We start from the raw sequence: 14,178 nt of genomic DNA on the forward strand, positions 1-14,178 counted from the left end.
CCTTTATAAATAGGCTTTTAACCCCAAGAATTGGAACAGCCACCCGGGGGGGGGGGGATAAGCCAAACATGTTTGTTTAATGTAATTGTGCCCATGCAATGCAGCCTGGCTTATTTTTTGACTAGGACCATGTATTGCCTTACAGCACAAGAGAACTAAGCGCCACAAGGACTGTCATGGCTTATTCCATAGTAAAAGTTTGCACTAACTGTTCCATAGCCAGAAACAATTTTTTTTTGGGGGGGGGGAGATAATTGCCCTTGACTTGTATAGCACACCAGATAACCCCTATGGAGCAGTGGACACATGGCTGCCGCTATCCGATTGGCCAGGTTTCAGATGGAAAAGTCAATTTCCATCCGATTTCCCCATAGAGGAGAGCAGGACTGTGTCCCTGTCTGCACAGCAATCCCCAGCTGAGCAAGCGAAATCTTTTACATGGAGGCACCTGTGTGAAAGGTGTTAAAGACTTCAGATACTTCACCAAAACACTAGCAAAAAACAGGTTGAGGAGTCATGTCTAGGAAGGGAAAATGTTTGGGCCAATGTCATTCACCTGAAGGTGGCAACATAAATTACATTATGAATATTAAGATGCTACGATTAAGAATTAATATTGACAGCTGTATTCTGGAGTCAGGGATTTAAGAATAGTCAAACTTCAAAATATTTTATTCAGAACTACTGAACAGAAGTGCAAAACAAGTAATCAAGACAGGCACATTTTTTGTAGGTAGGTGAACAGTTGAAAAAGCACTTAAGATTTGTTGGAATGGCAAGCAGGTAAAACATTAGCTGAAAAGCTTAAGTGTCAGGTAAACAAAAGTGCATTATTAACAGAACTGTGAGAAGCCTGACATTGAAAATATTATGCATCCTTGATAAGAGCCACAGCTGAAAAACGCACTTCATCTTTTGCCTGCTCAGTGTACTGCTTGCAAATGTGAACTGCATTCTGAAAAAAAAAAAAAAAAAGTATTATGGTTACTTTGAGGTACTTGTGCCAAATCTATGCCACTTAAACTTTATTGAATAACTAGAATGCAACTGCCTACCAGCAGGGATCAGTTGGGTTAACCACTGCTGCCAATGAGTATGGAGGTGCAATAGCTACACCATGTGGAGAAACTGTTGTATGCAACACGCTTGTTCATTATCCAACTAATTGAGGCATGCAGTGTAGGGAGTTGCGCAAAGTTACCTCTATTGTATGTTGTACTTTACATGCATGTAGATATATTTTCCCATGCTTATCAGCCTCCATTTGTGTACATATGGAGCTGTGGTTGCTGCTCTAGTTCACATGCCATGTGCTGCAGCACCACACTGAAGTTTTTTTTAAAAACCTGGGGCAGTGTTTCTCAACTCCAGTCCTCAGGGCGCACCAACAGGTCATGTTTTCAGGATTTCCCTCAGATGAAACGGCTGTGGTAATTACTAAGGCAGTGAAACAGATAAAATCACCTGTGCAAAATAATGGAAATCCTGAAAACAAGACCTGTTGGTGCGCCTTGAGGACTGGAGTTGAGAAACTGACCTGGGGAATAAGATTTGTACTCCCTCCCTGTCCTGTGACACCAGACTACTGTATCTGCAACAATGCAGCATAGTAATCGACATAATTTAAACAAGCAATTGGGTTTCCTATGAAAAGTGCTTTTCCAGAGGGCAACAATGCAGGATACACGTTCAGACATTGTCTGCTAGCAATTGTCCCTGGAAGAGCAAACCTTTTAAAAGCCAAATGGAAAATATGCTATGTGCCCACACCAATTGTAAAAGGCAGAAGGAACAGGAGGGTGCAAAAGCCTTGTGCATTAACTTTCCAACACTTTAATGAAAAGTTCATACAAACAAGTTACATATTCAAGCATGGAGTATATAGTCCAAAGATGCATCATCTAGCAAGCAACAGTAGTGGGATTCAGAGCTAGATTTGGTATGTAGGTCAATGGTCTTTATAGAAAAAATAAATAAAAATTAACTGGGCTCAAGGGTATGGCCCATGTGGGAGGACCAAGACAATAGATTTAAATGCAGACATTCATCTTTTTTAATTAAGGCAAAAAGATCACCAGCTAAACACATTCTTACATGTGTACACCGAACATTGTGCATGTAGAAAGTATATACACATACTTACCTTGGATAGGGAAAGGCATGTGGACATCTTGCCATCACTACCTCAGGCCGTGGAAGGCATGCAGGCTTGATCTCCAGACAATCTGCGTGTCATACACTAACCCCGTGGCCCACAAATGTCACAACCGGTGTTGTGCTTTCCGGTAATTTGGTGAGAGGCCAAAATGGTCAAAGGTGGAAAAACCTGGTAGCCTGACAGCCAGAAGCTAAACCACCAATGCCTGATACATGCGTCAGCCAAGTATGGCACAGCATGGGAGACACCTGAAATGTAGAGAAACATTGCTTCCCCCCCCCCCCATGCACCAAAACAGTGCACCCTGCTGGAGGGTGACTGTAAATGTGGCAAACTAGACAATGGGGGGGGGGGGGGGGTGATGAATTAGCACTGGCCAGCTTTACACAAATGAAATGCATTTTGTAGCTGGGGATCTTTGCCTTTTAGATGCAGACTGCATCATTCCCAATTATCTATTGTATTAGCCTTCCCACAAGAGAGAGGGCCTGCAATCACATTTACCATTCCCTTGATCCCAGATTTCTCTATAAAGACTATTGGCTTTCATACCAAACCCAGCTCTGAAAAGGGGGACACCCTCGAAATGCAGATGCTTTTCTCTGCCTATGCAACTCCTTTGCGAGTAGGATTTTAAATGTTTCTATTAAAGTGTTGCAAAGTTAATGCGCAAGGCTTGTGCGCTCTGGTCCCCTTTAAGAATTTTCTCTTGGTTCCCCCGACCTGTTGAGTGGCAACACAGCCAATTTGTGGCTTGATTGTTGAACTCTATTGCTTTAGAATCAACTGTACAGTAATCTTAAGGGGTTGTAAAGGTATGGGGAAAAAAAAAAAAAAAAAAGCCTTAAATAGCTTACTTTACCTCATCCTTAGATTTTTCTTTTAAATGTCCTTATTTCTTCTGAGAAATCCTCACTTCCTGTTCTGTCTAACTCCACACAGTAATGCGAGGCTCCCTAGTGTGGAGAAAGCCTCGAGGGGGCGAGCAGGATGCCCACCAACACACAGCTCCTTTCTCCATCTGCAAAGTAGAGAGCGTCCTGACCCTCCTGCTCGCCCCCTCAAGAGGCTTTCTCCACACCCGGGAGAAAGTGTTGCATTACTGTGTGGAGTTACAGACAGAACAGGAAGTGAGGATTTCTCAGAAGAAATAAGGACATTTAAAAGCAAAATGGAAGGATGAGGTAAGTGAAGGAGGACTGCACTAAGGTAAAGGAAGCTATTTAGGGAAAAACATTTACAACCCCTTTAAGCATAGGAGTTTGACTTGTCTTTCCCACCAATAAGCGCTTTGGTATTTGTAGCTACATACAAGAAAACTACAGCAACACAAGCAACTCAGTCTCAGCCACTGGAGAAATTTCCCAAAACATAACCAAACTAGATGCGAGAACAAGTCAGCATACCACAGCAATTTAAAGTGTCACAGGTGGCATTTCTGAACCACCAAGTTTACCAACTTAAAAATAAAGCCCAACTAATGCCATATGCAGCAATTTTAGTGACTTGCGTATACTGCAACATGTTGGCTAGGTTCCGCAGTGGTAGATTGCTTTTCAGAGTAGTAAACAGCAGCTTTTAGGGAGATACAAATGCCTTATTTTGCATGGAACATAACTGAAACCACTGGGCTTGTGGTTGCGGCTTGGTCCAATTGTTTTAATGGGAGTGTTTGACAGGCAGTGCTGGAGGAGTCAGAACAGGCATGCTGACCAATTCAACTCAAGTGAGCCTTGTGACAAACGTCTATTAGCAGCCTTGAGAAATTGACCTGTTGTCAAGACATTAGATCTAAACCACATTGCCATAGAAAGTTATGGAACTGGCATTTGCTTTACATGCATCAATGCCAACATTTACTACAATACCTCCAGGAAGGATGCAGATAGTGGTCCGTGGTCAATAGGCTTTTCAAAACGCCCATCTAGAAGACAAGGATCTTAGCATTATATTCTGGTAAATTTTTGCCTTACCTTACTTTGAAGAGTCTACATCCCCCCCCCCCCCCCCCCAACCTATACTCACTGAATAGAAATTTATAATCTAAAACACCCCTATGCAGCACTAAGAAACATACCTGTAAAATCAACATCTTTGAACAGTACAGGACTCAGGCTTAATATTTATGCTGGGACTTGTAGTGCACTGAGTTATGGCAGCCTCCTATGCTGGGACTTGTAGTGCTGTAGACTGGGGGACTGAGGAATCCTCATTCCACCACTGAGGGCACTACAAGTCCCAGCAGAGTGGGCTGCCATATATCAGCCCCCCAGAGAGCGCTACAAGTCCCAGCAGAGCAGACTGCTCTTACAGAAGAGGCACAGTTTTGAGATGGGGGGGGGGGGTTCCTTAAAGTGAGGATTTATGCTGGAAGGGGAAGTTTGTGCTGAAAAGGGGGATTTTCACTGGAAGGGGTTATGAGGGTGAGGATTTGTGCTGCTATGGGTGAGATGTAGGGGTGGGGGTCTGGAAAGGTTGTGGTTTACAGATAGGGATGGTGGGTGCATGAATTTAGTCAGGCCTAGGGCACCACAAAACCTAAATACACCACTGGTTTGAGTCCAGCCACCACATTTACACATGTTTTACACTGGAGGGCCTGCTTAGCATTTCCTTGCCATTCACCTGTCCCACTACTTGTGGCCACTTCGGCTGCTCAAACCTACCTGTGCACCTGGCTGCAGTTAGAGTTTACATGCTTGTGTTGGGGTTTCACGCTCAAGCCTTTGTAGTTATTGTCCTCCTATAACTTTACCCCACCCTGCAAGTCCTCAGTTTAACAAGCAATGCAGAATAAAAACCAGCAAAATTGCCTATATTCAAGAAAGGACAGGACTAACAAATCTTAAATTGTGAAGTACATGACAGGCTTTATAGTCAAAGACACTGGGATAAGAAGCAACAGAACTTGCAGCATCTATAGAAGATTGGACGTCCGCCTGTTTATCAGGGGGGCTGGGAAGAGGAAATAAGTTAGCTTTGTAAAGCAGCAACCTTGTCTAAAGCCAAGCGCAACAGAAGCTCGATGTTTGAATGCCCAGGAAACTCCTGATCTGGTAGAGTGAGCATGTATATTATATGTGCAGTGCTTTGTCCTTTAGGAGTGAGTCCTCATCCACCTTGTGATTGTGGCTTAAGGTAGGATGTCTAAAGGCAGAACAAAATGAGTCGGTGTTTGAAGGAAGCTGTAGTTTTGAGGTAGACTGGTGGCTGACCACATCCAGACAGTGGAGAGCAACCTTCTGGTGCTTGGAGCGGAGCACAATAAAAGGACAGGATGACATCACTGAGGTGGAAGGCTGACACCGCGCTTAAGAATTTTGCTGAGTCATGAAAAATTAGAAATGGCACCTTACAAGAGACCAGACTCAACACCTTGGCCTCCAGTCATACTGTTAAGCCAGAGACCATGTAGCTGGATGGAACAGGGACCTTAGAACAGGTCTTACACTAAAAGTCTGTCTACAGTAAAGACAGCATTTGCACTGGAGGAACAGGGTCCATGGAAGTCAAGCATCTGATGCCAGTACAAAAGGATCCTTGCCACAAACTGGCGACTCATTTAACCCAGAAGCTGGGATGTCCACATTTCAACTCACTGATCTACAACATGCTCCCAGAAATGCCTCCAAACAAGTGTTAGGGGAGGAAAAAGCAGAACTTCTCCTATTCAGATGTTCTACTTTGAGATGAAAATTCAAACTATACTTACCAATCTCCTTCAGCTGCTTATTTACACCAACCAGCACCAGCACATTGCAGTGTTCACCTCCAGCAGGCTGTAGAAACAGTAAGATTTTAGTTAGTGAATAGTATTTAATACTTTGAATAGATGTAAACATGCAATTCTGTTAGTTTAAGTGTTACATGACATTCAAGGAATCATTCCAGTTTATGGACCAAGTGATCAGATTCCACATAAGCTTCACAGCTCTATTGTGAACCCATTTGTAAGGTTTTAGCTACATCAATAGTTTGCTGTACTGCTGAAGAGGCATGCATTTGATGAGCAATGACTATAAACATGCAGTTGTACAAGTAGTGACTTTTGCAGAAGTCCCATTTGTGATTTGTTTTCCATTTCTGCTGCTTGGCAAGTGACCTGGAACAGCAGTCACTAGCTTCCAAAGGTATTAAATCACACAGCAAACTGTCCCACTGCAGGCCTAAAGCCCCCCTTATTCAAAGCAAGCTTCTAGTGGTCACTCCAATAAAAAATCCTACAAAATACAAGTGAAGCAAGTCTTCATTAAGCTCATGTACATTTAACTTATTCCTACCAGATGTAGTCACCTGTCCTGCAGAACCAACTTGTTTCATGCCATCCTCATTGGCTCAGACAGCAGCAAGAGCCACTGTCTCCCGCCGCTGGCAACCACCACCAATAAGTGAGGGGTGGTGCCAAGCCACCCTCTTCTGGACAGCACGGGACTCAGTTAGCAAGCACACACACGACCCAACTGAAAGCAGCTTTCTATGGTGCACTTGGCAGGGGGAGGAGTCAGGTGCACCAGAGAGGTGGTTTGGGGCTGCTCTTTGCAATGAAGTTTGACAGGCTGTTTTTCCCAAAACCACTGATTAACTTTAAGAGCTACAAAGCCAACAGCATACACAAGTTATATACCATCACAACTAGGTCCATATTCAGTTTTACCAAGACACTTACCCTGACAAAGCCCTCAGCTGCAACAGCCTTGTAAGCTGACAACAATGGCTGGAATACAAAAGGACTAAGCATTAATAGACGTTTTATTCACCCACCAATAGAAGCACTGAGCAGGGTGAAAGACATGCTAGTGGCCATTACAAAAAAATACTGCAAACTTGCCTCATTTTTCTCCAACAGCTTGCCTTTTTCCTCAGGTGAGACAGCAGCAGCCTTATCAATATAGGCCTTCAGTGAAGAATCCTTAGCTGCAATGAGAAGTTTTAGATGCTCAGTCAGTTGAATCGGTGGCATACAGAACATAAGTCTGCCCAATAGCAGACTTATGTTGAATCTTTACTTCAGGGAGAGAATTTTTATATATATATATATATATATATATATATATATATATATATATATATATATATATATATATATCTCCACTGTAAAATCCTTTTCTCTGAAGTCCATGGACGGACACAGCTGCCTTATAATCTTGACTGTAGGGTTATGTTCCATCTATCAGGAGAGGACTCCTGAACATAACCTTAGTTATTATAAGGCAGCTGTGTCTGTCCATGGACGAAATAAATAAATCTTACCCATCATTTATTGTATCTGAATAGGACCATTAAACTCTTACCATCCTCAATACAGTGGTGCAGATTGGGGGGCTGCATTGGGAGCCATCAGGTGTGCTTCAATGTGCAGCAGCTGTAGAAAAGACTTGGTGCAGGAGGACATTCCCATTAACTGCAATGGGTGTCATTCATGCATGTAGCTTTGCAAGTCCCAGGACCTGTTAAGCTGCTAATACAGAAGCCCATGTTCAATCTCAAAATTGCAACATATATGGTCATCTTTAGGATAGGAGGGATTTGTTATCCTTTTAGGCAATAAAACACAGGGCTACCATGTCAGACCTTATCTGTATGCTAGCAATTCGTACAATTTAAAGTGGGTTAGCATCACAGCTGGGCAGCAAGCATGTGAAGACTTGATTGCCTTAATGGACCTTGAGGTACAAGGCCAGTCTATAGCATGGCCATCTTTGTTTAAAGCAGTAGTATGCTGTGTAATTTGGCCACACACACACCTCATCCACAGCCCTCTACCGTTCTCCCTCCTGCTGTGTCAATGCCGATCTGCTCCCCTCCTAATGAAATGACAAGGAGATCCAGTGCACTGAAAACTGTCAACCCAATTCAAAAAACCTGGGTAGATAGGTCACATTGAAGTCCAGTATTCAGACTTAGCAGCGGCTGCTGTAGAGTTGCCAAGAGTGACTCTGCAGGGAAGACTGAATGAAGGCAGTACCAGCTAAGAGCAACTTGAATCACCACAATATCATATTGGGTATGCTTTTCTGATAGGCAAGGCTTTGCTGTGAGCGGTTGGCATTCCTCAGGGAGACCAGATTGAGTCCTCAGAAGTGTGGGTAGGCACTTCCTGGCGCTGGTCTGAAATTCCTGGGTGGGTGAAGAGCAAGCCAATGTCAGAGGTGTCACTTAGCAATCAGACAAGCATACCTACTATGATCTTGTAAGTGGTTAGCACTCTTAGATGGTGCTGCCTCTTATAATGCAAGAGCGAGAGATGCAGCCGGTCACGTGAGTGCTGATCAGCGATATGAGAACACAGCAGCATTAATAGAATAAAAGTACAGAGGGATTGTAAGAAAGACCACCTTAAGCCATTAAAGCTTGAAAAATTCAGTCTGCACCCTTCAGAGCCTGCCTTTACAGCAGGGTCTTCATCCATTGTCCCTTACATCTGGGTTGCCAGAGTCTGCTCTCATCTTCCACAATTTCAGCATCCAAAGCATTCTTGTAGCTGTAGGGTGGGAGAGTGAGCGAGACCTGTGAGCCCATATTAATGCCCTGAACACAGGCCACACGTCAGTCGCCAAATGCCTGTGTGTATGTGGTCTGACAAAAGCCAGCTTCTCAGGTGCCTGCATCCAACCAACTCCCGATCAGCACATGGCAGAGCACTGAGTGGAATGTTCTTGCAGGAGACTGTCCTTGTCAGAACAAAACAGCTCAGCAGGGGAAGTGGATGGACCAACCCTGACATGGTTAGTACAGTGGCTCTAACCAGAGGAGATGAGTTTGTGCGCAAACACCACTGATCAAGTTCAAGGTTGTGCCATTGACCCAAGCTTTGGAATGGGTAGAATCTTTAATTGAGGCAGATTTGGGCCATGGGCTGTAGTTGTGTTTATGATACTAAAACAAAGTGTGATGCAGAATATAAAATTTCATGAACTGTAGGTAAAGTTTTAGGATGTGCAAGGCAAATTTTTCTCAAAACAAACTAAACATCCTGCAAACTCACCAAAAGTCACAAAAGCCTTGTTGTTGGCTACAGTGTGAATCAAAGCAACAAGTCCACTAGAGTTTTCAATTGTCTGCTTCAAGTAAAACACTTCAGCGCTCAAGTTTTTGGCCTTCTGTTCCTCTGCTTTTTTTTTGCGGAACTCTTCAATCTGAAAGTACGAATAAACTTGTTAGAAATGCAGATGTAGTCAAGCATAGATCTGAGACCGCCGCTCACCTGCGTCAACGCTCCAACGAGCATGGAGCAGTAGCGAACCGAGCCATCAGCGGTGTTCAGTGGCTCTGTTTTTGGGGGACACACCCCTTAAGCAAGATCACTATGGGTCACCTGATAATGCCACTTTTTTAGGTCTAGCAAATACCTGCAGCACCAGATCTCTGCAACAGATTTAAAGTAAGGAAAACAAACATGTAGAAGCTCTGGAGGGTAGGAAAGACATCAGGGGTGGAAAAACCTTTAAGGTCTCATTGGAGAACCAAATGGCACCCCACAATTGACTATGGGTCAAATAAAAAAACCTAAGTACACCCAAATAAATGCACACTGGGGCAGCCATGTATAAAACTTAGCTTTTAAGATGTCACCTACAGAAAATTTGGGGTACCAAGGTTTGGTGCCATTTAATGGGTGCGCACAATTCTTAAAGTTCTAAAGAACGAGTAGGTAGGCTCCTTATTGCAGAAGATATACAATGCCTCTCTTCTAGAATAAGATAAGCTTACCTGCCTGTTTGCAGTCATCTATAGAAGGGTACAGTTACCCAAATGCAAGGTCATCTCTTGCCCTGAACCAGGAGGCTGCAGGGGCCATTGACAAAGTCCTGTGTGACCTTGCAGTGGGAAGCTGGCTGTAGTCCTCAGGAAGCAATTCCCATTTCCAAGATAGTGGCGCAACCTGCAGCAGTAATACCGGCTACAGAAGATAGCACTTAAAGTACCCAATTTTAAGGGCTTGTACTAACCATACATGCATAAAAACCACAGATGTCACTTGCAGAGAAAGCAGATTAGTATGCAAGCACATCAGAGTTTGTGTATGTTGAAATCAGTTCTTATGTGGGTCAGTTGCATGCCCTGTTGAAACCGTTATTGGTGTGAAAGTCAGCAGCTACAGACTTCAGCTAACAAAAGCTACAGACATACTGCAGTCAGCAAGTGGTTAACATTCTAGGACCCAATGTGTATATCATAAAAAAAAAAAAAAAAAAGAAATAAAAAGAAGTGACTCACCATTGCAGAACCAAAACCTTACCTTTGGTGTTAGTGGGAAGGTGAGCACTACAGCACAAACTGGTGTGGTAAAGGTTTTTAGGTGATCTGGTTCAAAACCCAATACGTCCACATATTTACAGCCGGCAACGCCAAACTTCTTCAGGAGCTGCAAAGAAAAATCAGGTAGCGATAACCACACCGTTTGTGAAGTTTCAAAAGTCTAATTGGGGTTCAGTTGTGCTTACAGACCAGATTGGAGCTTAAAAAAAAAAAAAAAAAACACACACCTCATCAGCAGTCAAACAAGTTGTGGTTTGAAAATGAAAGGCCACTGCAGTGTAACCTTAGCTTTGAGACATCCATGGGGGAGCAGCACAGACTATGGTCAGTTTGCAGTCACCAAAACCACTTTTCCAATCAAGTTTGAGAACTGCCACTATGTTGTGTTCCCATTCACCCACAATACCTAATTAAATAGGTTTCTTACCTTCCTAGAGAGCAGGTTTATAATGGGACTCTATAGGCACCATGTATTGTTCAGAATAACTTGCCGTGTGCCATTAGGGGAAAGACTGGATGACAATTTAAGAGTGCAACAAGGCATCACCCCAGTCTTTAGAAATCCAAGCCTGCTCTTAGGTGTTGTAAAGGTTTGTTTTTTATTTTCTAAATTGGTTCCTTTGCTAGTGCATGGTTGGTTCACTTACCTTTTTCTTTGATTTTCCTTTAGAAAAACAGTTCTAAACACAAAACTTCTGAACCTTTTTTGCATTCCAAAAAGCCTCTCAACTGTCTAGAAAAGACTAAACTCTGTATGCATATGCAGATAACAGTTCAGGAGCAGTTAAAAAAAAATGCCCAACTGCTCCTAAACATCTTTTTAGCAGCAGCCGCATACATGAGACCTTAGAGGGCAGAGGAGAAAGATGGATGACTACAACAATGGCTGATGTGTCCAAAGATAGAACATAAAATAGTGGAGAATAGAAGGGTGGCATATAATGAACAAAGGCCAACACTTCTAGAGAAGCGTAGCACATGGACAATGGCTGAGACTTCTAAGAACATGAAATACAAGGGTGGAAGATGACCAACACTGCAAGAGTGGCGCATGATGGAACAATAAGATCAGTATAGATCATAAGGGTGGAAGGTGAACTGTAGAGAAGGGCGATGATGGAACATAAACGTGGAGGGTGGCACAAACAATGATCAAGACTCCTAGAGAAAAAGGGTAGCACATAATGAGCAGTCAGGAATAGATTGATGGCATGTGGACAGGTGAAAGATGACGCTTCTAGAAAACAAAACATAAGGAGAAATGGTGGAGAATAGAGTAGTATGACAAAGGCCAAAACTTCTAATGTGGGGCATATAATGAACAATTGAGAACAGAAGGGTGGCATGTGATAGAACAATGGCAGACCATACTAGAGCAGTGTAGAACATGAAAATATTAGGGTGACAGCTGATGATCAATGGCTGACACTTCTAGAGGCAGTGGAGAATGACAATGGCCAACACTTCTAGAGACAGAACATAAGGAACAAAGGTGGAGAATAAAAGTGGTACATGAGGAACAAAGGAAGAGTAGAGCGACAGATAACAGCTGAGAACAGAAGGGTGGGTGGCACACAGACAATGGCTAGCACTTCTAGAAGAGCAGAACATGAGAAATAAGAGTGTAAAACTGCTGGAAAAAAAAAAAAAAAAAAAATTATATATATATATATATATATATATATATATATATATATATATATATATATATATATATATATATATATATATATATATATATATATATATATATATATATATAGATGGTATGAAGGAACGACAGCTGACCATACTAGAATAGAAGAGTGGAAGTTGATCAACAATGGTTGACAATTTTAGAGAGGCAAGGGTGTAAAATGATGAACTCCTCTAGAGGAGGTGAACAATTAGAAGGGTAAAAGATGATGAACAATGGCTGACACATTGGTAGAAACAAGAGTGGAGCAGGGAGGGCACAATTGGAGGACACGTGTGTGGAGAGGCAAGGGTGGAGGAGGGAGGACACATGTCTGGAGAAATCCACTGGAGGACACATGTGCAGAGTTAAGGGCTCCACAGGAGGACACATGGAGCAGGGAGGAGAGGTAAGGGTGGAGGACACAAGGAGCAGTAAGAGTAGAGCACTCCATGGGAGGACATGTGTGGCGAGGTAAGGATAGAGCAGGGAGGAGAGGGGTAAGGGTGGAGGACACGTGTAGAGAAGGAAGGACACATGTGGAGAGGCAAGGATGGAGCAGCAGAGGTAAGGGTGGAGGACATGTGTGGAGAAGGGAGGACACAAGTCTGGATCAGGGTGGATCAAGCCATGGGATGACATGTGTGGAGATATAATGGTGGAGGAACCATGTGGAGAAGGGTGGATCACTCCATGGGAGGACACATGTGGAGAGGCAAGGGTGGAGGACATGTGGAGAAAGGAGGACACAAGTCTAGAGAAGGGTGGATCAAGCCATGGGACGACATGTGTGGAGGACACAAGTCTGGAGAAGGGTGGATCACTCCATGGGAGGACACATGTGGAGAGGCAAGGGTGGAGGAACCGTGTGGAGAAGGTGGATCACTCCATGGGAGGACATGCGTGGAGAGGTAAGGGTGGAGGACATGTGGAGAAAGGTCTAGAGAAGGGTGGATCAAGCCATGGGACAACATATGTGGAGATAAGGGTGGAGGACACAAGTCTGGAGAAGGGTGGATCAAGCCATGGGATGACATGTGTGGAGATAAGGGTGGAGGACACAAGTCTGGAGAAGGGTGGATCAAGCCATGGGATGACATGTGTGGAGATAAGGGTGGAGGACACAAGTCTGGAGAAGGGTGGATCAAGCCATGGGATGACATGTGTGGAGATAAGGGTGGAGGACACAAGTCTGGAGAAGGGTGGATGGAGCAGGGAGGAGAGGCCAGGGTGGAGGACACAAGTCGAGAAGGGTGGAGGGCTCCATTGGAGAACAGAGGGACCACGCCCTGGCCCATCTCTCGCCGTCTCCGTTATGAAGCCCTCTCCTCCACGTAGAGGGATGCTGGTCCGGACACATGGAGGATACGGTAGCCGCCGCCCCCGGGTACACTCACTTTGTTCAGCATCTGTGGAGAGACGACAAGGCGGGTGACTACACGGAGATAGATGAATGGCGGGTGGGGCGGACAGGGGAGGTGATCACTTACCTCAGGGTTGATCTCGGTAGGTGGTAGCGCCATTCTTTCTCACTCTTTATTATTTTCTCGTCGTTCCGATAAAGCAAGCAATGCGATCTGCGTGAGGGGAGACGCCTCGCTGCTTTTATATGGCAGGTCAGGTACCAACTCAGGCGGGGAGGAAGGGGGAGGAGTGCTGATTGAATGGTACCATCTACAGACGATTGGACCTGAAACCCCCCCATGAAGGTGTGAGGAATGGGGCGCCCCTCGGGCGGTGGTGTCAGGTGCCGGTGACGTTCTGGTCGGGCTGTGTCATTCCAAGTGCGCAACACGTTGTCCGAGCGGAGTGGGGTGATGATTGGGGGGGTGTCGGGTGATGATTGGGGGGTGTCGGATGATGATTGGGGGGTGGTGTGCTCTGATCTATCTACCATTGTCATACATACACATGGCTGCAGCATGACGAAGCACAAATCACACCCGATCAATGGAACTGTCCACATTCCCTACAATATTCCAGTCCTGAAATCCTGGGAAGGGTGGGATCTCTTGTCCATGGAGATAAGAGAGAGCTGTAGATGAGAACACATTGAAGGTGAATAATTCCCCTGATATAGATGGAG

At 44.3% G+C, this 14,178-nt stretch overlaps 1 protein-coding gene across 1 annotated transcript; it reads right to left on the reverse strand.

Moving 5' to 3' along the window:
• Positions 1-838: 838 nt before the first annotated feature.
• UCHL1 (ubiquitin C-terminal hydrolase L1) lies at positions 839-13,691 on the reverse strand. The gene is made up of 9 exons (XM_040335047.1): positions 13,583-13,691; positions 13,490-13,501; positions 10,398-10,523; positions 9,144-9,294; positions 6,987-7,072; positions 6,825-6,872; positions 5,871-5,937; positions 4,027-4,082; positions 839-955 (listed from the first exon to the last, which is right to left on the reverse strand). The coding sequence occupies exons 1-9, from the start codon at positions 13,613-13,615 to the stop codon at positions 869-871; spliced, it is 666 nt and encodes a 221-aa protein (XP_040190981.1). The 5' UTR covers positions 13,616-13,691; the 3' UTR covers positions 839-868.
• Between the last annotated feature and the right edge of the window lie 487 nt (positions 13,692-14,178).

Source organism: Rana temporaria, chromosome 1 (assembly GCF_905171775.1).
Source record: "Rana temporaria chromosome 1, aRanTem1.1, whole genome shotgun sequence".
Classification (NCBI taxonomy): Eukaryota; Metazoa; Chordata; class Amphibia; order Anura; family Ranidae; genus Rana; species Rana temporaria.

Coding starts and splice junctions, on each gene's coding strand:
- UCHL1 (XM_040335047.1), bottom strand. CDS start 13,615: ATGGCGCTACCACCTACCGAGATCAACCCTGAG. Junction 9,295..10,397: donor CCTTCCCACTAACACCAAAG/GTAAGGTTTTGG, acceptor TCGTACTTTCAG/ATTGAAGAGTTCCGCAAAAA. Junction 956..4,026: donor TATCTGCATCCTTCCTGGAG/GTATTGTAGTAA, acceptor TTTTTTTTTCAG/AATGCAGTTCACATTTGCAA.